We start from the raw sequence: 24,967 nt of genomic DNA on the forward strand, positions 1-24,967 counted from the left end.
GGAAGAAACTACTCCTACCAAATAATACTGCCCTAGTGTATGGAGCACTGAGCCATACAGTGGGGCAGAATGATAGTATAGTATTTCATTTGCCTTGAAATAATAGGAGGTTTTGTTTTGTTTTGTTTGGCATATTAACTGATTATTTATTTATTTATTTATTTAAAACTAATAGCTTCAAGTATATTTGAATTTGTTGCATATTTATAAGACATAGAAGATTTAGGGACATGTTGTACTAGCTTTACTACTTGTACAGTCCCATTTACTCCTTGAAAAGAAAGCATCCACCCAGTGTGCATTGATGTGTCAGAATATGGCCTCAAATACGTAACTTGACCAATAACTGCCCAAAGGCCAGTTAGGATGGGGCTGTGAGCAACCTGGTCTAGCAGAAGGTGTTCCTGGCCATGACAGGCAGCTTGAACTACATAAACTTTAAACTCCCTTCCAACCAAAACCATTCCATGATTCTATGAGAGACAAAGAAAACGCAGAAGGACAAAACATCTTAGAAAATTCCTGTGGGCACCTGACAAATTCTGAGCTTCTTCATTTCTTTTATGGGTGAGGCCCATGTCTTCCAGCATTGTTTCCAGCTCTTGCTCAGCTTCTTCCCTGGATCTTCCTTTCAGTTGAGAATAAAACAAGATGTGCTCTGCTACAGTAAGGCTGTGACATCAGACAAAAAGGCAAGAAGGCATGTTAAATGAATAAACTGTTTTTATTCTCAAGCAGCAATAAATTCACTCTAGCTTTATCTTGCTAAAGGAAGAGAGGTAGCATTACCCTAAAAGACCTTCTTTGGGATCAACATACTTCACTTGCAGGTCATAGTCTCTTTGCCTTTTCAAAGCAGAACCTGTTACTAAAAGAACAGGTATAGCAGGCATCAAACCATCCATTTATGGGAATAAAATGGACGAGAGTCTGCTGTTGAGATGAACACAAACTAATGGAAGTGAAGCTGGAAATCACCAGAGAAAGCAGTAAGTGGTTGAGTGGTAGTAAGAAATAGGCATAAAAATATCCTGCTACTGCACTGTCAATTCAGATTTCTTTTCTTTAGTGGTTCTAAATTGTAGTGCATGAACCTCCAGGATAACTCCTGCTAACCTACACTATTACAGAAAACACCAGGAGCATTGTTATTTTCCTAAAAAACTTTGCTCCCAGTGAAATGCTGCAGGAGATTTCTCCTGCACTGGGGATTCTCACACATGCAGACTGGGATGCTTCTCCTTGAAGCCAGTACAGTGACACTTACTGATTGAATAGGATGTTGTGCTGAGGGCACATCCCTAATCTGTGCCGAATGGAGTCCATGTGAGTCTGGATGTCCAGGCCACCAACCAGCACAGTTCCAGATGTGGGTGGGAACAGGCCTGTCAGTATCGACCTGGGAAAACAAAATGAGGAAATTCCCCCTCTCCTATCTCTGTGCTAGATAAGGAAGCTACATTACATGATTCCACTAGATGGAGCATGATGACTTCTTACGATAGGCCTTGATGAAACGACCCCAGTGAAAAGCATGTATGGAAGTGCTACAGAGAATCTGATGGATCTGCTAATGTAATTTTTGATACAACTGTCTATATGGTTCTGGTTTCCATCAAGGAACTGTTTTAGTTCAGCATATCACCCCTACATATAAATGGGTCTAAAATGAAGCTCAGTAGGATGAAAAAAGAATAATGGTTTGAGGTCTCTGGCCTTCCTGACTCATGCCCTAAATCTTTATTTTCTGTAAACTACAAGACCAAATGTTATGTTGTAAATGGGTGAAATATCTTAATAGATTTGGTAAATAGCTAAATTTGGTAAATAGGTAAATCTCTTAATAGATTTGGGTGACTAGTGGATTTTTCAGTTTAAAAAAGTTCAAAGTAATAAAAAATTTTGTTTTTATCAGAAGAATAAACCCCCTCAAATTTACAAAACATTTCAGCAGATGAGGATGCTTTTATTTTGGGTTGAAGATATTCCTTTTGAAACAATTAAAAATTATAAGGCAATTTAAAGTGCCTTTGAAATAAAAGTTTTTTAATTGAAAAGGCCTAAAGTATTCTGCCAAGAAAAGTAATAATGAAACACATTCAATTATTTCAATATTTGATGATCTTGTCACAGCTTTATAAAAGGATTTGTTCACCAATTAATCCTATTTTGCCAAATAAGGTTCTGTAAAAAGAAAGATAAACATCCTTGAAGACCAGCTTCCTGGGATGCTAGGTTTCTAGGACATTTTAATCTGGACATGGATCTTGCATGCACGTAGCCATTTTATTTAAAGAGGGCCTGTATTTTATACTCCTCTGCACACAGACCGATAGATGTGACTGACCTAGAGCCAGTCAGAGAAAGCAAGAACATGTAGAATGTAATGGCTTGCAAATTTTTTCTTTCAGCCAGAAAATCCTTCTCTTTCTTCACCTATGGTAGTTTAGCCATGGGAAATGAATTCTGGGGGAGAGAATCGCTTCCTTTTCTCTGGACTTTCACTTGTTTGCATCATGCATGATTCCCCTCCCAGGGCTTTAGCTAATCCAGAATACCTTCTTTATGCCTAGGGGCAGCATTTCCCTGTCTGGAAAAGGCCTAATGTTGTGTGTCAAGCCAGCTGCAGGGGTGGTAGGGAGACAAGGGAAGGTGAAAAGAGTGCCCCAGCTATACAGCACTACCCTGGATTTGCTTCTTCTAAAACAAGAGACTTACATGGTAGTTGTCTTTCCTGCTCCATTGTGACCGAGGAAGGCGGTGATCTGACCCTCATAAAAAGTAATATTTATCCCATCTACTGCTGGTTTGGGCCTGTTTGCAAAAATCTTCACCAGGTTCTGAATACACACTCCTGGAATCAATCCTGTTGGCTCGGGCTCAAAGAAGGTATTTACTTGAAAGGCAAAAAATCAAAAATGAAAACAGAATCAAAGTACCTGTTTTAATCCTAATTCTGATGATGAAAACACATCAGTAGGTGCAGAAGCAATAGCACATACCCAGCATAATACAGCACCATATTCCAGGGCCAGATTCTCGAAGTCACACCAGTACAAAAGTAAGGCCAGATTCCTAATTGCAGTGCAATTTATTTCGATTCACCCTCATATCTATGGCAGGAGAAGCAGAGCCCAGAATTGTGGTGGTCTGTGGAGAGGTAACTCATTGGACCAGGGGAAACTGAACATGCTTTCTGTTCTCATTGTGTAGAAGGAAGATTATTTGGAATTGTTTTCTGGAAATACTTAGATAGGCTGAGAGATTACATTAAACAAGCAGCAGGTTGCCTTTCTAGCTAGGCTGAAATCTGCCATTCAAATAATCTGCCCAGCTGTGCATTCTTTGACCATGATGCTTAAAAAACCTCCCCCAAACACAAACAAAACACAACAACAAAAAAATTTGCCTTTAATCCTGGTATGTGAAATTTACACCATTGCTGAGACCAGGTCAAGATTGAGATAGTACCTAACATGAGCACTACATGAGATGGCTTTCTCTCAGGATTAAAAATGCATTATTGCAAATAGCACCATCAAGACCTTTTATTGCACCAGCTTCTAGACAAAACAAACTTCCTTTGAAGTAAATTAAGCCCTTGGGCAATGTGAATTATGGGAGTTGAGAAACGGAAACTAAAGACCCTGTCCACTTTTGTTTACACAGAGTGCTTTAGCCTTTGTAGGAAGGCTTATTTTGCAATTGCAGTTTACTTAAATTGTTTAGTACCCAGCAGGCCTGTGTGGAGAGCAGCCAATGCAAAGCTGGGTGAAACCAGCCCCACATCCACCAGTGGCTTTTGTGACTGTCATTATTATCACTAGCAGGACTCAGGAAAAAGTTCCAAATTTGTGTATATGAGAGAGCTGTGTATATTACAGAACAGTTGCAATAATCAATATAGAATGGGTAGCACTATTTTAGATAAAATTATGTTTGTTAGTAACTTTTCTTTTGACTTGTGAAAAGAATCTAGGTTTCCATTTACCTTGCTGGGACAAATAGAAACATCTCTGTATTCATAAAAGTTCACATGAAATCTGGCTAGATAGTTATCCATATCCTGGCAATTGAAACACCTTCCTTAGTTTTATATGTATCATAATTTTAGATCATATTTGAGTCTTGTCTGCAAGACTCACTGACAAGTTGTGAGGCAAATTCTCTGATGATCTCCCCCAGTATCTCTTTGCATCACCTGAAGGACACTGGTTGAACTCCCTTTTATTTGTGATACATATTTCTCCATTTTGATTCTATATCCTCATTGTCATTGAACTGTACTAGGTTTGCTCTTGGCTCCTCCTCTTGCCTCCCAGTTCCTGGGTGGCTGAAAGGGAAGACAGGCTTTTTTTTGTGCAGTGACAGGCAGAAAGCCCTTCCTTTGTGGCCATGGAGCAGTTGGAACCTGGGAACTAAGGAGTAAAGCACCAAAAAGATAAGGCAGTACTAAGAGAAGATTGGCTGAAATAACCTTTAACCTCTGCCTGTCTTTTTCCTTTGAAGTCCTGTCCTGTTTCCATTCACCCTGAATGCATGTTTTCAGTGCCTACGTGAGGAGCTGTGATGACCCCACTTTTATCTCTTGCTTTTCAAGAGAGTCAGAAAAGGCTCAGAGCTGCCTGTAGCAGTTACTTGTGCTACAGAATCCACATGCATTCCTCTGAGCATCTCATACAGAAAACTCTGGCTCACCACAAAAGAAGACATTGGGGCTTGAAAACAAGACAGGTCATTCAGGAATTCTTACATGATGGCTAATGTCAGCATCAGAAAAGGCTGCAGACAGACACACAGAGCACTTCAGATAAATCCCTTTGAAACCAAACTTTTCCTACTGAAGCAAAACACACTAAAGATAGGCAAAAAAAAAAAAAAAAAAAAAGGGAAAAAAAAAAAAAAGAGGGGTGGGACTAAGAGGGAAGAACATTCCCCTCAGTGTATTTTTATTGAAGTCATGGCTCTGTTTAATTTTAAAGAGTCAAAGTATGTGTCTCTGAGGCTTGCATCAGCAGGAAAACAAACTTGCCAAAGAAACAGCCTGCATTTGTGTGATTTAAAAAAAGTTAAGGAGTTCTTCTGGGAGCCAGCTGTCTTAAGTGTGGTGGCTAAAATATTCTAAGGAATGATGAATGTGGAAGAATAAATAAGTGTCGATGTCTCTCTTGTGCTCAGCTCTGGCAGTTACGTGCTCTCACCTACTGGGCCCCTACTAGCTCTTGTAGCTTGGCTCCAATCACCGCTATGTCTACTTTGGTATGAAGTACAATGAGTATAGTATCTCAGAAGTACTCAGGTTGCTCTCTCTCCTTACTATTAATTTCATCTTTGTCCTGGACATCTGTTTTAGGCTTCCCCTGCTCGCCGGGTTCTTTTTCTCGTTTGTGTTTACATTGTTTGTTTTTACCATCCTTCTTCCCCTGGCCGTCACTCTTTTCTTCTGTTTTTTCAGGTTCTTCAGATTTATTTGTGTTGCTTTCATTTTTTTCCCTTTCTGTGGTCTTCTGATCCACACCTTCTGACTCTGGACATTTCTCTATAGAAACCAAAAGTAATCAAGATTTAATTACCAAAAATTTAATAACCTCATATCTCTAGAGGTATTTTGATGAAAAGGAAATAATCCTAAGCCTTGATCTTTTCAAGGGCTTTGTAGAAGAGAGGATGAAATAACAATCAGCACAATCAGGCTACTTGAGATAATAACAGAATAATTTAGATCAGAAATTACTTCCAAAGACTTCCTGTTCAATCCTCAAAAAATATGGCCAATTCAGATCATGGCAACTATCTCCAAAGATAGAGATTTCACAACCTTTATGAACAACCTGTTACAGTGTTCTAACTACCGTCATAATAAATACTTTTCTCCTTATATTGAATCTGAATTCCTGTTTTCAAGCTTGTATCCATTGCCTCTCATCTTTCCACTAGACCCATCTGAGAAGTCTAGCTCTTTTGAGCTTTCTCTCTTCAGGCTGAGCAGACCCAGCTCTCTCAGCATCTTGTGTGTAGCACGCTCCAGCTCCTAATCAACTTGCTGGCTTTTTACTGAGCCTATTCACTCAGGTACAAGGGTGGCATAGATTATGATCATGCTTAAAAACAAAAACTAAAGAGGCTTAAATTAGTGTCAAACTATATAGAAAAGAGTCAGGTTTAGAAAAGTAGGGAACCTCACTGTAACGTTAACATTTCATGGATGTTGTACTGAGCAGTAAGAACTCTGTGAATGTCTCAAAAGGTGTGGGTTACAGAGTGAGGATTTGATGCTGCTTGTTAAGCCAGGCCTTAAAGGCTCTCAGATGGAACAATGACTCACCTCTAATGACTCTAATGATAGCACGACACTCCAAGTTCAAAGGCACTTGCCAAGACTCCCAGTGATGGCAGTCTCTCACCTTTGCAGCAGGCCAGATAATGGAAATATTACACAGTCACCTTTAAACAAATCAGTGAAGTTATTTCTAAAAACCAAAGTTTTAAAAGAACTCACCATCAGCAGTTGCTGTTTTCTCAGCTTCTGGGCTTCTGGAACCAAGCCAATAGGATTCCAGCACAGGGAAATACCAAGGCTGTGGTAACCCATAGTCCCCTAAAACGAAAATAAGTAGGTAAAGTGCATTTCATAACCCCATTCCACAGTAGGCACAAATTCATCTAAGCAAAGTCTATTTATAAACACTTGCAGTTCTAGTGTTGCATATCAGAAGGTCAAACCATGTACCAAGTAGGTGACAGATTTTGTTCACAGATTTTTTTTTCTTTTTGGACAGCAGTAAAATATTCAGAAAATGTGATATGACTTGCCTTACCTTGTCTTAAGTAGAAAGTTGTTTAATTGCAGAATGAAGCTATTCCCTGAATCCTTACCAACCAGGCAGCCGCTCACTGCTTAAGGTGGGATCCTAGCCTCACTCAGGGACTTTCTTTTAATGCCCACTTAACACTTGAGGCTTGACATGACTGAAAAGCTTTTTAAATTTACACATATTACCCTGGGGCTGAATTTACAACTGGTAATGAGAAAAGACACTCTGACTTATTTCAGCACACAGCCATTCAGGAAAAGTGACAACAGCAGTGTAAACCTATTCTTAAACAAAAATGGGCTTTTTTAGTTACAGGTTAATTCAATTTGGATAAGAGACAGCACAATAATATTACCAGTTCTTGGCAGGTCAGATCAGAGTTACTGAAAGTCTGTACTGCTTTCCTGGATAATATTGATTTATAGAATGCAAGAATTTGAGCTTCTATTTTAAAACTGGCATCTTTGTGAACCCGGATGTTATTTGCCTTGTGTTACTTATTCAAGAGGATCTGTGATACTCATAAAAAGATGGTCAGTTTTATTAATTGAAAACCACTGTTTATGAAAGTTATTACTTCTGAAGTAACAGTGTTACTACCTGTATTTCAGCCAACCACTTGTACTCCTATTCATGCACAGAAATTCTCAGTCTGCATTCACAAACAGTCTGACTGGATTATTCCACTCTGAAACTGGTGGCTAAAACAACAGCTTCTCATTCAGGATGAATGCAAACCCAATTGAAATTTGTTATGGAGCAGAATGCATGAATAGCCAAAGGGTCATTATACCAATGAATGGCTGGTTTCAGAGCAGACTTGAGCAGGACTAGAACCATAGGGTTCAAAGAATTATCCAGGGAATTCCTGTCGTAAACTCAAATAGTACAGCATTAATTTGGCAGGGCTGCATATGTATGACAGAGAAATGATATGAGAAATTCTACAGAAAGAGTAGCAGAAAGACAAGACAGCAAATATTGAGATCAAGTGAAGCTACTAACTAGAACCCCCAAAAGATGCTACTTTTGTGTAAAGTGCTAACAGAAAAAAATGTATCTATGAATGAAGCAATTTCTATTGTTTAATTCCTGCTGTGTTCATGCAAATAGTCAATTGTCCACTCTTCTTTAAACAGAGTTGTGAAAAAGAAAGAGGAAAAAAAAGATAAAGAGAAAAAGAAAAAAAGAAAAAGCAAGCTGCCAAGAACATCTTCTGGAACTGCAGTTCACATGCAGGAGTAATAAACTGATAACAAGAAAGCTCACTTGCTTGTACAGCATAAGAGTCAGCAGTTATTATATTGTAACAATATTCAATATGAAGCAAGATAACCATTTAAGCTAGAAGGACAAATCATTTTTTCACACAGAAGGTTTCAGAATCTTGTAATTGATGCCAAAGAAAATGCTTTTGTGACTTGGTACTAGAATAATGATTTCCATTTAGAAATAAAATAAATCCACACAGGAACTTAAACAATTAACACAGCATGTGTCTTAGGAAACAGTACCATCCTTTAAGAAACAGTTATGAAAGAAACATAATGTGACCAAAGTATATATGTGAATTAGAACTGTCAAATCTATATTTTTAAAAATTTAAAGGAATCTCACAGAAATGGTTGAAAATTTCAAAGGAAAAGTATGTACCCAAATTGGATTTTAACAGATGATGTTTTTGTAGATTTATTTTCTATTTAATTTATAAAACAGGACTAAAAAATCACATCCTCCTTTTTACTCTTCTTTCTTTATTCTTTTCAGAAATATAACTGGAGAAAGGAAAAAGGAAGAGAGAAAAGTGGAAATCCTTAATGAACCAGCAGTGGTAAACTGGATAAGATTCCTAGTCTACAAGGTCAAACACCCTGTTTCTGCCAGCGAAATACGCAGAGACTGATCAGACTAACACAATTTGCAGCAACTATCACTACTTTGTATCAGGCGTACCTGGAAAAACGTTATCGAGATACCAAGAAAGAATTCCATAGAGAAAAGCATCAAAAACCATCATGTTAATGGAAAACAGAAAACTATATTCATCTCCTTCCAAGGGACTGGTTCTGATGTTACCCCACTGTAGGCCAAGACCTTGTTCTTCATAGCGTGACAAGTATTCTGTACCAAACCCAAAAGCTACTTGAGAAAGCAAACTCTGGAATAAAGGAAAAAAAAAACAACCATTCAGCCCTTACAGAAGGACACTTCACAAAAAACCCCCCCAAAAAATAAGCAAACAAAAAACCCACCACCATAAGAAGAAAACAAAAAACCCGAAACAAACAAAAAAAACCCCACTTTTAGGGACTGGACTTTAAAACTTGCCTAACAAATGACATGAGAAAAGTTGTTTCACTTTTATATTTATATTTTCTGCAATTCTAACCAGTATTTAGCTATAATAGACTGAATTCAACCTTGGCTGTACTTTCTTTAACTACTAGGCAATCTTCACAGATATTTTTTTCTCTTCATTGATGTCTGTTTGGAAAATACTATAGGTGCATCTAGAAGTTTACAGCATACACCATTAACTATCTAGGTGAAACAAGGTATTTCCTGAGTGTATGAGGCAGGGCCACTACAAGTAACATGACAGAAAGTACACCAGATGATCAGGATATGGAAAACCATAACTGCTTCCCCTGTCATGTCTGCTAGCTGATTCTAACACAAAAAACTAATAAGACAGTAGTTTATACTTAGTTTATAACTTAATATACTTAGTTTCACCTTTGGAAGTGTTTTGTTTTCTTTTTCATTTTTCCTTATATTTCCTAGTGCAAGAAGAGAAGACAGTTCCTTTACCTATGGTGTTAGAATGCTTGGTAAAAATGGGGAGACTGGACTCAAAACACCCGCTCTCCTTCCTGATTCATTGGGCAACAGAAAATCAATCTGAGTAATTTTGTAAGATCATGGCTCCATCTCAAAAAACAGGAAGAACTTTCCAGCTCCCCTGACTTGTTAAGTATCTTACCTAAAATGGAAGAGAACCAACAAGGAAGCACTGCATGGAGAATGTCTACAACTCATTAGATGAATGGTATTTCTCAGAACTTTGGCACTGGAGTTCAATTCTTAATGTTATGGTTCAGGTAAGGAAAGAATGTGAAACTGAGGTCTTCTTATCCTCAGACATAGGGTGTTAAGTAGGTTATAGCACATGAAAAAGATAACTGTCCCCATTTTGTGGACTGCCTTCATATTTATTAAACATACCAGAAGCTGGATTTCCTTTGACTTACAAGGAAATATTCAAAACATTTAAAACATCAAAAGCCAAGAGGAAGAGGTGTGCAATACTTTGTGATTCACATATGCACTGTGAGAAGGGGAGCAGAGATGCCATGGAACCAGTGAAAGGCTTACTGCTAGGATCTTCAGATTAACAGTCAGACGGTCTTGCCAGACAAAGCAGACGATGTGGGGCAGGTACAAGGTGAAGTAGATGACTCCACTGCAGGCAGCTGCCAGATTTGCTTTGGAGAAGAAGGTGCTGAACAAGAAACACTGCATTATGGTGGCTGTGGTGAATGTCAGCAGGAATAGAAAGAACAGAAGTGGATTGCTATAATGTAGCACTTGTCCATGCTGTAAGCAAAAGGAAAACAGAAAAATTTACAAGTATTGCTGCTTTCTAGAAGCTAACAGGTAGAGTAATAAGCTAGTCTTACCTAATACGACTTCTAAGTCTCCCAGGTATTAGTTTCAACAGCTGAAGTTGCTACAATAACAAATCCTTCATCTAACTTTATCCCTGCTCTTGGATTGTGACTTCAGGTTAGTACAACAGAATGAACAAAATTCATACGTGAGTGAAAACAGACATTCTGCCCCTGTCTTAACAAGTAAATGATTCCAAGCAAGATCTGCTCCCTTGGAAACTCATGCATTTTAAATAAAAAAATTTGAAATATTACAGTAAACTTTCATTTATCTCTTCACACCATCCCCTCAGTCCACTTGCCTGATGTACAGAAAAGACAATGTAAGGAAGTGCTACAAAACACATCTTTAAAAAACCGACAATAAAACTAAAGGCAAATCATAAAGATTCTGCACCTGGATGTTATTCAACCAGAAGCATATCACATCTGAGGAATCCAAGTGCCATTTCTAAGAGATCCTTGTTATTAACTGACCCACTGGGTGAACTTTTATTGACCTTTCTTCATTAGAGCTTTTTGTGGATTAAACACTCCCTCTCAAGAAGAACAGGGACTGCTGCCAGTTATCTATGTAGTGTTTAAAACCAATGTTGAGACCTATTTATTAGGTCAGTTTATATAATACTTAAATAGGTCTTTCAGGCTATAAGTAGGTCCCAGCATGGTTGCAACATCCCACTGGGCCTTAGAGACTGATTTCTTTATCAACAGGGATGCAATGTCTCATAAGAATGTATTTACAAAGGTGCCTCACACTGGCATAGTGAAATACGGGAAACAAAGTGAATTACAGGTACAAGCACATTCCTCTCTGATCTTAATTACCTCCTGATTTTTAATTAAACCAGTGTAGCAAATAAAGTCAGCTTTTTCTCTCCACCCAAGCTGCAATGGAAACACCAGGAACTACAACAACTCATCAGGAAATGCTGGTAAGACAGAGCAGCTTGAACCCAAACTATGTATTTTTATCAATTCCAGCTCCCCACATCAGAAAAGATGCAAGGGCATTCATTCTTCCTTATCAAAATGCCATAAATTTATATGAAAAAATATAGCAGCAAGCTCTCAATATAAAGCTTGATTCTCAGGTAGTGGAGACAAAAGGTAGTCCTCAGAGACAACATCTGAACTGTCCTGAAAAGTTATAAAAATTACAGTAATTCTGAATCACTGGTGCAAAAGGTGGATTTTTTTTAGGTTTTCCTGGAAGTTCTGTTTTTGCAGTCTCTTTTTCCATTGAAATAGCTGCACAGTTTCTAAGCAGACAAGCACTGCATATTAAAAATTAATCGCATATTCTGAATTACAAGATTAAAATTCTGCAGATTATTATCTCTTTGATTTAAAACAACACTTATTATTTATTGGGAGATCTGCATCTGCCTACAAAAAATATGACATACAGAGTAACCAGCCCAATGTATTTTCTCTGAGGGATCTCACAATAAATATTTACTAGTGCATTTATTGTTCTGTCTCTGTCAAGTGCTGATGCTGTTATGAGGTCTTAGAAGAATGTGCCTGCTACATGCTGTGATCAAAACAGGCCTCCACCATTCACATCTCCCTGCCAATGGCTACTACTCTTTCTCAACAGAAAACTGGTTTCAGGAGTGCAAACACAAGAGTGAGTTTGAGAATAGCTGTTCTTACCATAATCAGAGCTGTGAGGAGGAGTGTGCTCACAGCCATCATGGAAAAGCTGTCTAGGAACCAAGTGCACCAAATCACACCGTTGGTTATGCCCCTGTTCTTCATAGCCTCTCTCAGACGCATTTCTTTCTCCAGCACTATACTCTTCACAGTCATGGAGACTGAATATATCCAAGCTAGCACCATGAAGATGGGAAAGGCGCGGTTTAAGGTGATCATGAAGCTATCAAAGCAAGAAGGAATAAATTAAATTTAGGTAAAACAGAGAAATACTAGATGAAAAGCAAAAATGAAAAGGGAGTGGGGAAGAGTGCATTAATTAAGTACAGAACTGTAAATTCTCAGTCCAAACATCAATAGCATGTCACTAGTAAACTTCACAAGCATCCTAAATATTAATAAAGTAATAGTTTCTGCATTCCCATGAGAAAAATGAATGTTATTTCTATTTTAAAAAGAGGTTCTAAGGGTTATTGAAGGCTGCAAAATATTTGGTGCCTCATGAAAATACATCTCTCTTCACAGTGAATTTCCATGCCTTTACTATGATCCACAAAGAATATTTTAAGACATATGTTAATGTTAACAATATAGGAGTGTCACTGTCTTTCTGTTCCAAGCATTCACTGACAAGAGAAATAAACAAATTAGTCATTAAAAGCATCATATGCTGCCAACAAGGCTGCTGAAATTCCTACAAATCATGAGTCAGGGTATTGGATCTATCTGAGATAGAGTTAGCTTTCCCCTAGGAGCCCCCACAGTGCTGGGCTTTGCATGGATAGCTAGAAAGGTGTTAATAATACTCCAGTGTTTTGCCTACTGCTGAGCAGTGCTGGCACAGCATCTGAACTGTCTTTCCAGCATTTCCCACTTTACCACTAGGCAGGGGGGGGGGCAGAATCTTGGGAGGGGAGACAACCAGTAACACTGATCCAAACAGACAAAAGGGATATTCCATATTGTAAAACCTAAGAAAAAGGAGGAGAAAGTGCAGGGTATTTGATATTGTCAATACTTGTCTTCCAAAGCAACTGCTATGCATGATGAATCCCTGTTTCCCAGGAAACAGCTGGACATTGCTGGATGGGAAATAGTGAATGAATCTTTGGGTTATTTTTTGGTTTAGCTTTAGCAAAGTGCCTTATCTTGACCTATGAGTTGTTTTCCATCTTAATTTCTTCTCCCTTCTTGCTGAGGAAGAAGGTGATAGAGAGGCTTGGTGGGCACCTGGCATGCAGTCATGGCCAACTCACCACAGCCCTTGGCACGCAGTGAAGGCTGAGGCAGTTTTCCATTAAGCATGCTATAGTTACAGGAGCTATTAAGCAAGGTCCTGTGCAGGACACAGTTTGCCAGCTGCACTGTTAATCTTCATTTTGCTGAGTCTGGGAACACATTAATATAAACAATGTCTCCCTGGCATTGATGGCCTTGCTGTGCTGGGAGAGTTATCTTGTGAAGAAGATGAGGGAACACATCTCCCTCTTCCTAGTAAAGACTGATGTGGATGGTTTTATTATTCAGGCTCCCAGGGTACACATTCATCCTTATGTGAGCTGTTTAATACTACTAATTAACACTGCTACATATTATGGGGTTTGGGGAATCCAGTGTTGATTGTTTAAAGGCCAAATGCTCATAGTTGCTAAGGGCAAGGAACAAAAAATCTTCAGCTTCCTAAGTCTGAACCCTATAAAACTGTTTTTGCAATATGCTATCAAAGCTATGTCAGTTTCAAAACAAAGGGAAAATCTTCACTTTGTCACTAAAACATTCCTGAAAAGCAATCTGGTCTGGAGAAACAAACCCATGCTTTTGTGATATGGCCTGGGGCACACTGAGTTTTGCCTGCTGGTGAACACATGTAACCAGCACTAGGCCATGCACAGCACAGCCTACAGGTTACCATGAGGCTGCACGTGTCTCACTTAAGCAGGATCTCTGCAGAGGCCATCACTGAGTTTGGATATCAGCACAGAAATGCATGTGGCTAGTGCAGGCATCAGAGAACTTTTGCAAAGATGGGGTTTCTGCCTCTGCAATATTCTCAGTGGAGAAGAAACAGACAGCAGGCTTGCCAGAGTGATGTTTTCTCAGATCAATACATAATGAGTAATGGAAATGGCAGGTCAATTTATGTGTCTGCAATTTGCTTTTATCAGAAATAGTAGCATTTGCCTGCACAGATGCACAGAGCAAACTATGGAAAGATTCCTCTAATGCCTTTTTTTTTTTTTTTTTTTTTTTTTTTTGAGTGAAAAGCATACCAGGACAGCTGCAGTATCATAGACTGCAGCACTGGAGAAGGCACGTTGTGAACAGGGAAGAAAATTGGAAGAAAACTGCCGCCTTTAAGGGGCTAGCATATTGAGTTCACTTTAGTCCTGGACACTGGATGAAATGAAGGGCAGGATTTGGATTAGAGGTAGAATCTTGGCAAAGGTAGCTTGTGGAGTCTGGGTTATAACAGGATAAGGAAAAACTAAATTAATTCAATTGTGTCTCAGTTATTACTCTTGCATTTATACCTTAGGACATTCATAATTTAGGGTTAATTTTGGTGCTCGAGAATCTTAAACCATCCAGCAATAGAATAGAATTAAGACAAACTGCTTTTACTCACACATCATCCACAAAACATGGATATGGCATTTGCTGCAGATAAATTCCCAATGGCACTTCAGTACTGGTCTGGGTCTTTATAATTCCATGCTCAATCATGTCCTGGAGATATGCAAAACCTCCCCAGATATAACGTAAATCATCAACAGGATCAGCTCTTGGACCAGGATCCCAGTACCTCAAAAGAAAATTCACGTGGAAACATTTGGGTAAGCAGTGACTTTAGGGAAGGGTTGTGGGGCAAATTAATCAATTAATCTTAGCAACTGAAATTGTAGGGACACTGCCTGGAGTTGTATTTTCTAGACTTTGGTCTAGCAGAACATATTGCTCAAGAAAGTGGAAGGCTCTTTTTTTCCTTTGATTTTCTCTGCACTGACTTTGAATAGCAATTTTGGCCTAAAATGTACGTAAATTAGTCCCATGGCAAAATAACTGTTCTAGAGTAGGAAAAACTGTATTTGGAATATGGTATCCTTGGAGATTAAATTGGAACAATTGGATTGCAACTACCAGATACCATTATATTCTTCTGAAGACAATCCTGAGAAATTATATCCCTTTAAGTGAGTCTATTTGGTGAGGACTTGAGGAAGAACAGCAGAGCAGTTCTGCTGTCCAGCTGAGCTGTGTCACAATCCATGCAGGACTTTCTTGTCTGTCTTTCCCAATGGTGGGACCATCTATAAACTGAAGCAGTTACTTAACAGATTCTAAGCAGAGTCATCCCTTTGCCTTGTATTCCTGCACCTACCCACAGCTGGGCTTGTCACAAGACTGATACCATTCATATTTGAACCTGGTAACTGGAGATGGATTCTGTACTGCACTGCACAGTAACTACTACAAAATATAGCTGGATTTTACATATGTGTCCAACACAGGTTCTAACAGCCTTATGTCTCTCATATTTATGTTATGGCAGGCAAGAACTGAGAAATAGCTATCAGGTAAATACCTATCTTTGATTTTGTTTGTTTTCTCCACTGCGTCTATGTCCATTCGGATCTTGTATGTTACATGTGGTGGGAGATTGCTGGCTGTAGGTTCTAAGTCTGAAAAAAACACAGCAGCCCATAATTTGTTTTCCTCCAGCAGATAAAGGGCTTGACGAGTCAGCTGAGTTTCATCAAGATAAGCTTCAAATTTATCCAAGGTCAAACACTACAAATAATTACAAAGAGAAAAATTGCATGGGAATAAAATAGTAAGAGGTATACATTAAAGAAAACATCAGTAGTTGAAAACAGAAAAGGAAAGTAGGTTCAACTGAAACTGTTGTTATTTTCAGCTTTATGATGAAACTATTAAAAGCTGACTCTCTCCTCCCTTTTTCAGCCCAGGAAGTGCCTGAGTGAATACTAGACAGTTAAAGGATGACTGATCTGTCAAGAAAAGAAAAGAACATTGGCTGTGGACTTCAAATGAAAAGCGCTTTGTCAAGTGAAGCAGTAGAAAAAGTCAGAGCATATATTTAGATTTTAATGTGTCTTAGGTATTTAAACATTTATTCCTATGTAACACCAGACAAGTGATTGATTTATCTAACTGGTCATATTGTGTACCTGCTGACTTAAGTTAACATGCCCTTTTTAGTGGCTATCTCAATAAAAAAAGTCTTGTTTCATAGTATCTGTAATTACTCCAAACTGTATTCTTATTAATGCATATAACAAGACAAAAATTCATAAAAATCTAAGTTATTTATGTTTCTCCATTTAGGTCCTACTTAGCAGGCATTGTAAAACAAAGATTGTGAATGCTATATACTCAAGCATTCATTGTCTGTAAAATTACATATTTATGTTTATATATTTAGCTTCTGCCCTTCAGAATTGGCAAAATATTAACAGAGAGTAGCAGTAACCCCTGACTGACTGAAAAGATACTTATTGAATTCCTTTGCCTCATAAAATTCCAAGAGACTAACTTGTTTGATCTTATCTCCTCAATTATTTCTTGCAAGCCAATAACTAAAACTTAGTCCACATCAAAGGGGTCATACTGGTACTTGTTATTTAATCTTAAAGACTCCTTTACTTAACCTTTCCCTGCGAGAAATTATGCTATGTTTCCCTTAAAACTTGTACTATCACAACTTAATAGGATCTATATGAAAATATCTTTTTAAAATCACAACAGAACAGTGCTTAAATTGGTAACACTATTTTGTGGCTTTACTCTTCCTGGTGTTTGTAGATGTTCATTTTCCCTTTTGCTTTAGAAAATGAAAATATGTAGAATTTCATATCAGAAAGCAACATAAGGCAGAAAACTTTGCATGGTAGAAGAGAAATAAAATAAGACTGAGGGCTCATGTTGCTTTAATTTTTGTGGAGTACATTTATCCCACATGGTGTTAACTGAGTTTAGGAATTCAGTTTAGCTCTTGCAAAAGTGGCAGTGTGTGCATAACGAACTCCTCCTGTGGAACTGTGCCTTTGCAGGGTCTGGAGGATTATTTGCTGTTTCTTTATCAGGAGGAATTATTTTCAAGATATGTGTTTCAGCTGCAGAAGAACTCAGTTCTCCAGGGGAATCTATGAGAATGATGCTGGCAAAGTACTGACAGCAATTGAACTTGTCTAGATTTTCACTGCAGAACATACAGTGCCTGAAGTGGGCTGAAGAGCACCATAGGCTCATTTCCAGGGGTCCAGTAAAGGAAGCTGCATGTGTTCAAAACACAAAACACAAATGCTTATAGATCTTCTGCACAAGTAGAGTGAAATCAAAGCTTGTATAAGAACATAGCACAAGACAGGAATGTTGCAATAATTCACACAGTTTGAAAGTGAAAAGATATTTTATATAGTAATCTATGAGCCAAAGCTAGAATTTATTTCTCGTAACTGAACTGCATTCAAAAAAAGGCTGTATGCTCTATCTAGGCTCTTGTTTTCCCCCAGTGAATTGAACTCAGTTTTTGTCTTCATAAATCTCACTATATAAAAATTAATTTATCAACTACTTGGGGAAATCTATTTCAAATCTACTCCCAGTAATTATTTAACAATTTTAAATGGTCCAATAAAAATGGGAAAACCAAAAGCAAAGTCAAAATAATAAGAACAGGTTTGGAAGATAAAACCAGAGAATAATAAACAAAGAAGTGACTGTGTAGCTCTCACCAACAGTTCAGAGGTTCTGTGGCCTAAGGTAATTAAACAGACGAACAGGAAATTTTTGGGGTGGTGAGGAGAAGCAGCCACTGCATAACTTGTGGGATTCTCAGCTGTATCACAGTTTGCAGCAGAGATCTGGAGTTACCAAAGACAGGTGCTGGCAACACACCTGTCCTTATTGTATACTATGGTGGTAAGGAGCAGGCTATTCCCCAAAGGGAGCTATTTGTTGCCATTGTGTCTGGCACAGTGGGATAACATTCTCAAGTGCTTACAACTCCATGTAAACAGCAGACTTAAAGGAATAAGCTCATTACAAAGAACATTAGGACACAAAGATCTATTACCAGGTACAGTAACTGTTCTGATATTATTGATATTCCAGGACTGACCTGCTGCACACAATATATTTCACTCAGTTTGACAAGAAATAATTCTGCTAACGTGATACGAAAAGTTCAATAAATGAATCAACAGAGCTTTGTGTAAAGCCTTTATTGTTCCTTCTTGTACTAGCTGTAGGAAGGCAGATAAACCTTCAGTTCTTGCCTTCTCGTAGGGGACAAATGGTCTTTTAGACTGAACTGGACTGAAATTAGGAGTTAGGCTTAATCCAGCTGCCTATAACTGGTATCAATTTTCTCTCAAAAATCATCAGAAGGTACCGCTGAAAACAACTTGCTAGAGAAGAGAGGTACAGATTGCAGGAAAGAAGCAGACATCTTGTCAGAAGTCACCACAGAACAAGTGGAAATTCCCTCACTGGTTTCAATGGAATTTTGATCAGGTGCTTAAAAACCTACAAGGGGACTTACCAAAGAACTGTTAGCTCCTCTGCTCCTGACCATGCTGAAATTAGTGGCCTGTTGGTTATAAATAACTACAAAAAAACAAATCTTTGCAGTTTTGCATTCACTTTCTACTTCTCAGCATTAAAATTCAGACATTCAACTAACATTTTGAGTAAAGCATTTGAAGATCATCAAATGGAACTTTTAAAAATAATAAATATTCATGTACTTGTGCCACTGTATTATTCTAAACACATAGTTTTAATAATGAGATTCAACTTGAAACAAACAAAGATTTTATGATTTTAACTTTCTTGACTGTTACCACAGACCCCAGTACTGCATAACTGGTTTTAAGATATCCTCTACAATTATTCCCTGTAGGGGCAGGGCTAAATTTACCTCTAAATACTGACTGAGCAAACGCAGAACTTGGTCTACAGCGCTGAAGATATTCCGCCAGTCAAAGTCCACCATTCCCTTCTCCCGGCTCCTTGAAGATCCATTGTGCAGAAAGTTGATTATATGTTCTGCGGTGAAGCCTTCTGCACCCATCTGGCTGTTCAGGAAGTCCCTCACTGTAGGGTGCTTCAAAGAGTCCTGAATAAAAATATGACAGCTTTGCCACAATAATTACCTTTCCATGCCCTGTTTAGCTAGAAAAGTTTCCATTTCCATAACTCTTTCAACACATGAACAAGGACAAAATGGTATGCTAAAGAATCAATTTTACATTTGCATAACTGGATGTGTGATCTGAAGAATGGATGAAAAGAAACTTTTACTTGACTATTTATTGCATTCTTTCCTTATAAGCAAGAGGAGAAATGTTATAAATGTCTAATACAATATAGAAAAATGAGGAAACCAAATGTTTTTTCCTAGTATGAACTGCTTTATAAACTTTAACTACAGATAGTAATTGCAACTGGATGTGTGATCTGAAGAATGGATGAAAAGAAACTTTTACTTGACTATTTATTGCATTCTTTCCTTATAAGCAAGAGGAGAAATGTTATAAATGTCTAATACAATATAGAAAAATATAGGAAATCAAATGTTTTTTCCTAGTATGAACTGCTTTATAAACTTTAACTACAGATATTAATTGCGGTGGATCAAATTAAAATCTAATTGATGCAGAAGTAAGCAATTTCCCAAAATAAATTTCTGTCTGGCCAGAAAAAGTATGGTCTTACTGTATTCCTTGCCCATACAGAATTCAAGAAAATCAATATGTCTGTTCTTGAAAGACATGTTGGGGAGGCAGGGAAGAAGCAATTGCTGCCTTATTAAGAAATCATTAGCCAGATTCTTGACTGCCTGAATCTGAAGTTTTGCCGCAGGGATGCTGTAATGCATCTGTGACCTGCCTTCAAACCAAGCCCAGCAGCCAACAGCCTTAAAGACCACAGCTTCCTTTGCTGCAAAGGCTGTACACTTCTGGCCAAACTTTTCAAATTAATTGTCTTCTCCATTAATAAAAATAAAAAATGGCGAAAGACTGTTCTTACTGAGGATCTTAGATAAGTTATAACATACACGGATCATATTCATTTGCAGACTGTTTTGAAAGAAGTACCACAGCTGAGGTCCTACTTCTTCCCAAGCTTTGGTCAACAGTTGGAGGCGTTCAAGTTCCTCAAAAGTGGAGTTTGCCTAATGAAAAAAACAGCAGAAAAGAATGTTAGAAATCTAAGGAGATAGACAGAATTTATGATCCATCCAGGATTTGGTGACAGGGGAACCTCTTAGACAGCTGCAAGTTTTACCTTCAAAACTTATCCAACTTGTTCAAATAGCAGAAATTTTAATAATCATCAGAAAAAGAATCTGTAAAATCCAGCCAGAGCTGTCACTTAGGATAACATTCTGTGGTATATGTAATGGAAAAAACAATTGCACATTAAGCCTAGTTCATTTCAATTCCTTTAAATACTTAGATTTTTCATAGAATTATTTAGAACTTTTCCCCTTGACTATCTCTCTCCATTAAGAACTAAAAACAATGGTGTGAGTAGATGAATGAATGGAAGACAGCTGGAAAAGACAGATATAATAATAGCTATGATATTAAGACCTGAAATGCTAAACTGCTGTAAATCTGAAGTTTTTATGTGTGAAATCTGAGCAGCAGCTCTATGCCTTATACAGATCTCTAGAGTAGTGAATTTCTGGTTATGAGTGGGCCAAAATCTGGGTCATATGCAACCTTGATTTAACTGCTCAGATTAATTTCACCCAACATCAAGCATTTTGCTGAAGAGTCTAGCCTCCATCCTATTTTAATGAAGTGAAAATTCTTTATGCATTCAAAAGACAAAATAATAAACCATGATGTTGCTATTGGTTTGCAATATCTCAGTGTTAGTTCTCAATAAGCTTATCTAAGCTTCACAGTTGCTCCATTTAAATATTTGCTGGCACAGAGCTGCTCATGTTCCTACTTCTGTAAAATAAATATTACTATGCTTACTAGTGTAAATGTGGAATCATGCCAAGAAAAAGCTCCTTGGATGAGCTGGAAAAACCATGCAGCATGGACTAAATTGCAATGAATCAGTGAAGACATGACTCCTGTTTTTTAAACAGCGTCCCTGTCCTTCCTCTGAGGACCATCAGAGCAAATGGTGTTTCGAGAAGAAAATCTGATTAGGCTGTCTGTTACTGATGACTGTTTTTTAAAAGATGTTTCTTGGGATACAACTTTTATATTTCAGAACTTACATTTTTTACAATTTCCCGTACAGAAGGTGAGTCAGGAGCAAAGAGAATTTTTCCCATTAGCAGGGGCTTCACAGCACTCCAGGCTATTTTTGTTAAAGGGTTTGATTCCAAGTTCTGGATCAGTGCATTACAAAAGGGTGCTAAAGACAGAAAGAAAGACAGTCTTTATGTAACCCTAATAAAATCCTATCACACATAACATCCTGCAGGGCTTTTTAGTGCAGTTTGAATATGAATGAGTTAAAGCACACTCTGCAATGCAGAAGTACAATGACTGAATGGATAGAAAGACTATTAAGTTGATATTGAAGTTGTAAAATATGCTATGGAAATTGGAAAAGCAAACATAAATAAACATTTGCAGTTTGCTGCTATTTACATGGTATTGCAAATGGAAGGAAACGAGACAGCTCAGAACTCATTGAGCAGTTTGAACTTTATTTGCTTTACTCCTAATGATTTAGCTCCTTTGTATTGTAGCTGATACTAATAAAAAGCTGATCCTGTGGGCTTAAATGTTGAACTCCAGAACAGTTCAGAATGAATCCTACAATAATTTAAACATTTTAATGTAAATATTTTTATCTTTCCCCTGCACTATGAAGTAATTAGTTTACTTGGACAGCATTTAATTAATTTGTTTCCTGGCTGAAAAGATGGAGTACTGTGCCTCTTTGGAAGTCTCACTCATAAGTAGAGCCAAGTATTAACACAAACATGAAAGGTCTCTGTAAGCAAACTGCCCATCTATAGTTCGTAACCATGCAATCTTATCTATCATAGCAGAAGGGACACAGATCTACCAGCTATAACATGAGGGCTAGTACAGAAAATACTGCTGGTGAGCTCAGTGTAGAGAAAAACTAACGAGCAAACAGAAGGGGACATAATAAAAAGACAAAATAACAAATGGTTAAAAATTGGTTCTTCTTTGCATTATGTCCTATTACAACAGGAGGAAATAAATAGTGAGGAAATAAAAGCAACAAAAATTGATAAATTGAAATATTTTCTATATAGAATGTAATCATACTGTAGAACACTACTGCTACAATGTAGATGTACTTTTATGTAGGAAGATAACAGCCACCATGTATCAAATTGACTGTTATCGGAAAGGAGAGATTGTTAAATTCCTGTGCCCCAGGCCATCAAACAAGTTAGGAGAAAAGATAAAGTTTAGAAAAATACTTTGGAGAAAAGTAATTCCAGATGCTATACTGTCTTCTCCTGAATCTTCTTCAGGGTCATCTTGCTCTTCCTGATATCAGTAGCATATAATAGAAGATAAAACAGAGGAACAGTCTTAATTCTCATCATACCTATGATTATGCCTCCATATTAAAATCAAATGTGTATTTCTGTCAGTTGTCAAGTCCTGGGCTTCCCTGCTTCCAGCTATGAAGTACGTATGGAGTAAAATAATTTCACCTGGCTCTAATTTCCTGAATCAACTGCTTTAAAATGTTATTCATAAAAGCAACATTCTATGCTAGTATTTGAATGTAAGGTGCACCTTTTGAGAGTTTCTTAATGGTTTGGGGGAAAACTTACTGGTTGTATTATCATAAAGATAACCAGATTTCTTCCTTGTTGAGTCAATCCCCAGGAAAGCTTTGTAGTTGTTATCTTCATACCAGTTGAAGGAAAGCACTCTGGATCCACCTCCTTCTGGGTAGCCACAGAAAAGATCTGACAGCGAACTCACCAAGTGGCCTAAGGATTCTGGCCTTCCATCTTCTACAAGTGGTTGCAGAACCCTTAAAAGGTCCTGAACACTTGGCTTCCTGGCCAGCTGCAGTAAAACAAGACTTAGTTAATTGCAGCCCTCAAAGCAAGTAAGTATCTGGTGAGGTCGCAATTGTGCCCAGGTGGTAAAGTGTGAATGCAGTCAGAACCTCATCCTTTCATCTCCTCTGCCCTGGACACAGGCAGCATTTTCAGTTCTTGTTCTTTCATATATTTTCTGAAGAAAAGAATACACTTCAGAATTGCCAATGCTTACATCTACATTTCTTTTGTAATGAGGAAGAAGTAGGAAATTGGCTCTTCCCCAAGTCTATTTTCTTTCTGGTAAAGCAGGTAACTGGAACATAAAAACAACAAAGGAAAACAAGGATTATGAGCTATGCAGAAAAGTGATGTAATCTATTATTAGACCACTTACCTTTTGCACTGCTTGGGAGACATTAGACAGCACCCTCCCCCAGGCCTTCAGGTCAGCACCTGGTGAGTTTCTGTCCAACACTGTGGGAAGCTGTGAATACATAAAAAATAGAGATGAGCTTCTACATGACAACAGTTACAACAACAAAAAGAAAACCCAAATGGCATCTCTGTAGCTCACATTCTTTGAGTTATTTGGAACAGTATCTTATAAGGCTGTTTTATAATGCTACAAATCCAGTACCCATGTGCAGACACAAGTAGTCTGTGTAAATATTCTTTCTAATACAAGGCTGAAACAAACACAGGCCACTGAAAATATATCTTGGGATTTGTTCTGTTCATCTAATCCCACCATGACAAAAGGTGCAAAAATGGAGGAGGTATGCAGGAACTGGGACATTTGAGAAGCTGCTTCTCACAGAGGCTATTCTTCCAGTGAGATATACACACTCTTGGTAACTTCCAAATTTAGCTAAGGTTTGATACAGAAGCCCCTATTTGCCATGGAGGTAAATAATTTGTAGAACTTTATACTTCAGAGACTTCCTGATTTTGGACAGTCTGGTCCTCACTGTTTGTCAAAACTGAGAGAAACCATTACTTTCCCAGGCTTCCTGCAGACTGACCAAACTGCCTTTTCAGTAGAAGTTAACATTTAATTTATCAATGGCTTGAAAGAAACAGGTGACACCATGGTGTGCTGTCACATACCACTTGGTTTGCATCACTGCATCTTTCTCTGTCAGCTGTCTAAAGAATCACATATGCACTTGGAGCTGGCACTCTTGAGGTTTTCTCAGGCATTTCTTCTGCTATTACAACAAAATACAAAGCTGGACTTGTAGGTAGCTAGACTATGATATTTATGAGACAAGCCCCTAAAAAGCCTTCCCCAAAAACGCCTACACACCCTGCTGATTGCCTGCCATTCCCTTCAGTCAGTAAGTAGGTGGTTAAGAAAGCAGAAGACAACTGCACTGTGTAGGTACCTGGCAGGGAGCCACAAAGGCAAGGGTTTTTATGGAAAGCTCATGTCAGCGTGTTCTGATCTGTCACTTGACATTCAGGCAGGAAGAATACATGCAGGGCTTCAAAATACACTTTTCCTTGTCCCTTAAGGGGAACCAGTCTGTGCAAAAATTATACAGGATTCTTGGAGCACCTGCCTTAACCTAGTATTTTTGAAATTCTGAGGAACAGGAATTATAAATCTGTAAAAACACCTGGGCAGTACATTGTGAATATTCACATGAAGTTCTCAAATACTGAAAATCTATTTTAGAAATACCGTAGTATTAATTCTCTGCTACTTCCAGCAAGCATGGGATACAAGAAAACATAAGACATATTTTTAGGAATGGAAACCAGCATCTCTCAGAAGCTGA

General features: G+C 38.0%; 1 protein-coding gene across 2 annotated transcripts in view; it reads right to left on the reverse strand.

The window, feature by feature from the left end:
- The window catches only part of ABCA4 (ATP binding cassette subfamily A member 4), a 72,249-nt gene that overhangs the window by 25,408 nt on the left and 21,874 nt on the right, over positions 1-24,967 (reverse strand). For both annotated transcript variants that reach the window (XM_085586466.1, XM_085586467.1), the window contains 15 exons: positions 23,581-23,670; positions 22,968-23,208; positions 21,414-21,553; positions 20,229-20,345; positions 19,089-19,286; positions 15,729-15,934; positions 14,772-14,948; positions 12,146-12,368; positions 10,191-10,412; positions 8,769-8,973; positions 6,500-6,598; positions 5,318-5,539; positions 2,719-2,896; positions 1,268-1,399; positions 533-672 (listed from right to left, as the gene is read on the reverse strand). In XM_085586466.1, coding sequence (XP_085442592.1) covers positions 533-672; positions 1,268-1,399; positions 2,719-2,896; positions 5,318-5,539; positions 6,500-6,598; positions 8,769-8,973; positions 10,191-10,412; positions 12,146-12,368; positions 14,772-14,948; positions 15,729-15,934; positions 19,089-19,286; positions 20,229-20,345; positions 21,414-21,553; positions 22,968-23,208; positions 23,581-23,670 — 2,590 coding nt within the window. The remainder of the gene's footprint in view (positions 1-532; positions 673-1,267; positions 1,400-2,718; positions 2,897-5,317; positions 5,540-6,499; positions 6,599-8,768; positions 8,974-10,190; positions 10,413-12,145; positions 12,369-14,771; positions 14,949-15,728; positions 15,935-19,088; positions 19,287-20,228; positions 20,346-21,413; positions 21,554-22,967; positions 23,209-23,580; positions 23,671-24,967) is intronic.

This window comes from Lonchura striata, chromosome 8, assembly GCF_050655825.1.
Source record: "Lonchura striata isolate lonStrDom1 chromosome 8, ASM5065582v1, whole genome shotgun sequence".
Lineage (NCBI taxonomy): Eukaryota > Metazoa > Chordata > Aves > Passeriformes > Estrildidae > Lonchura > Lonchura striata.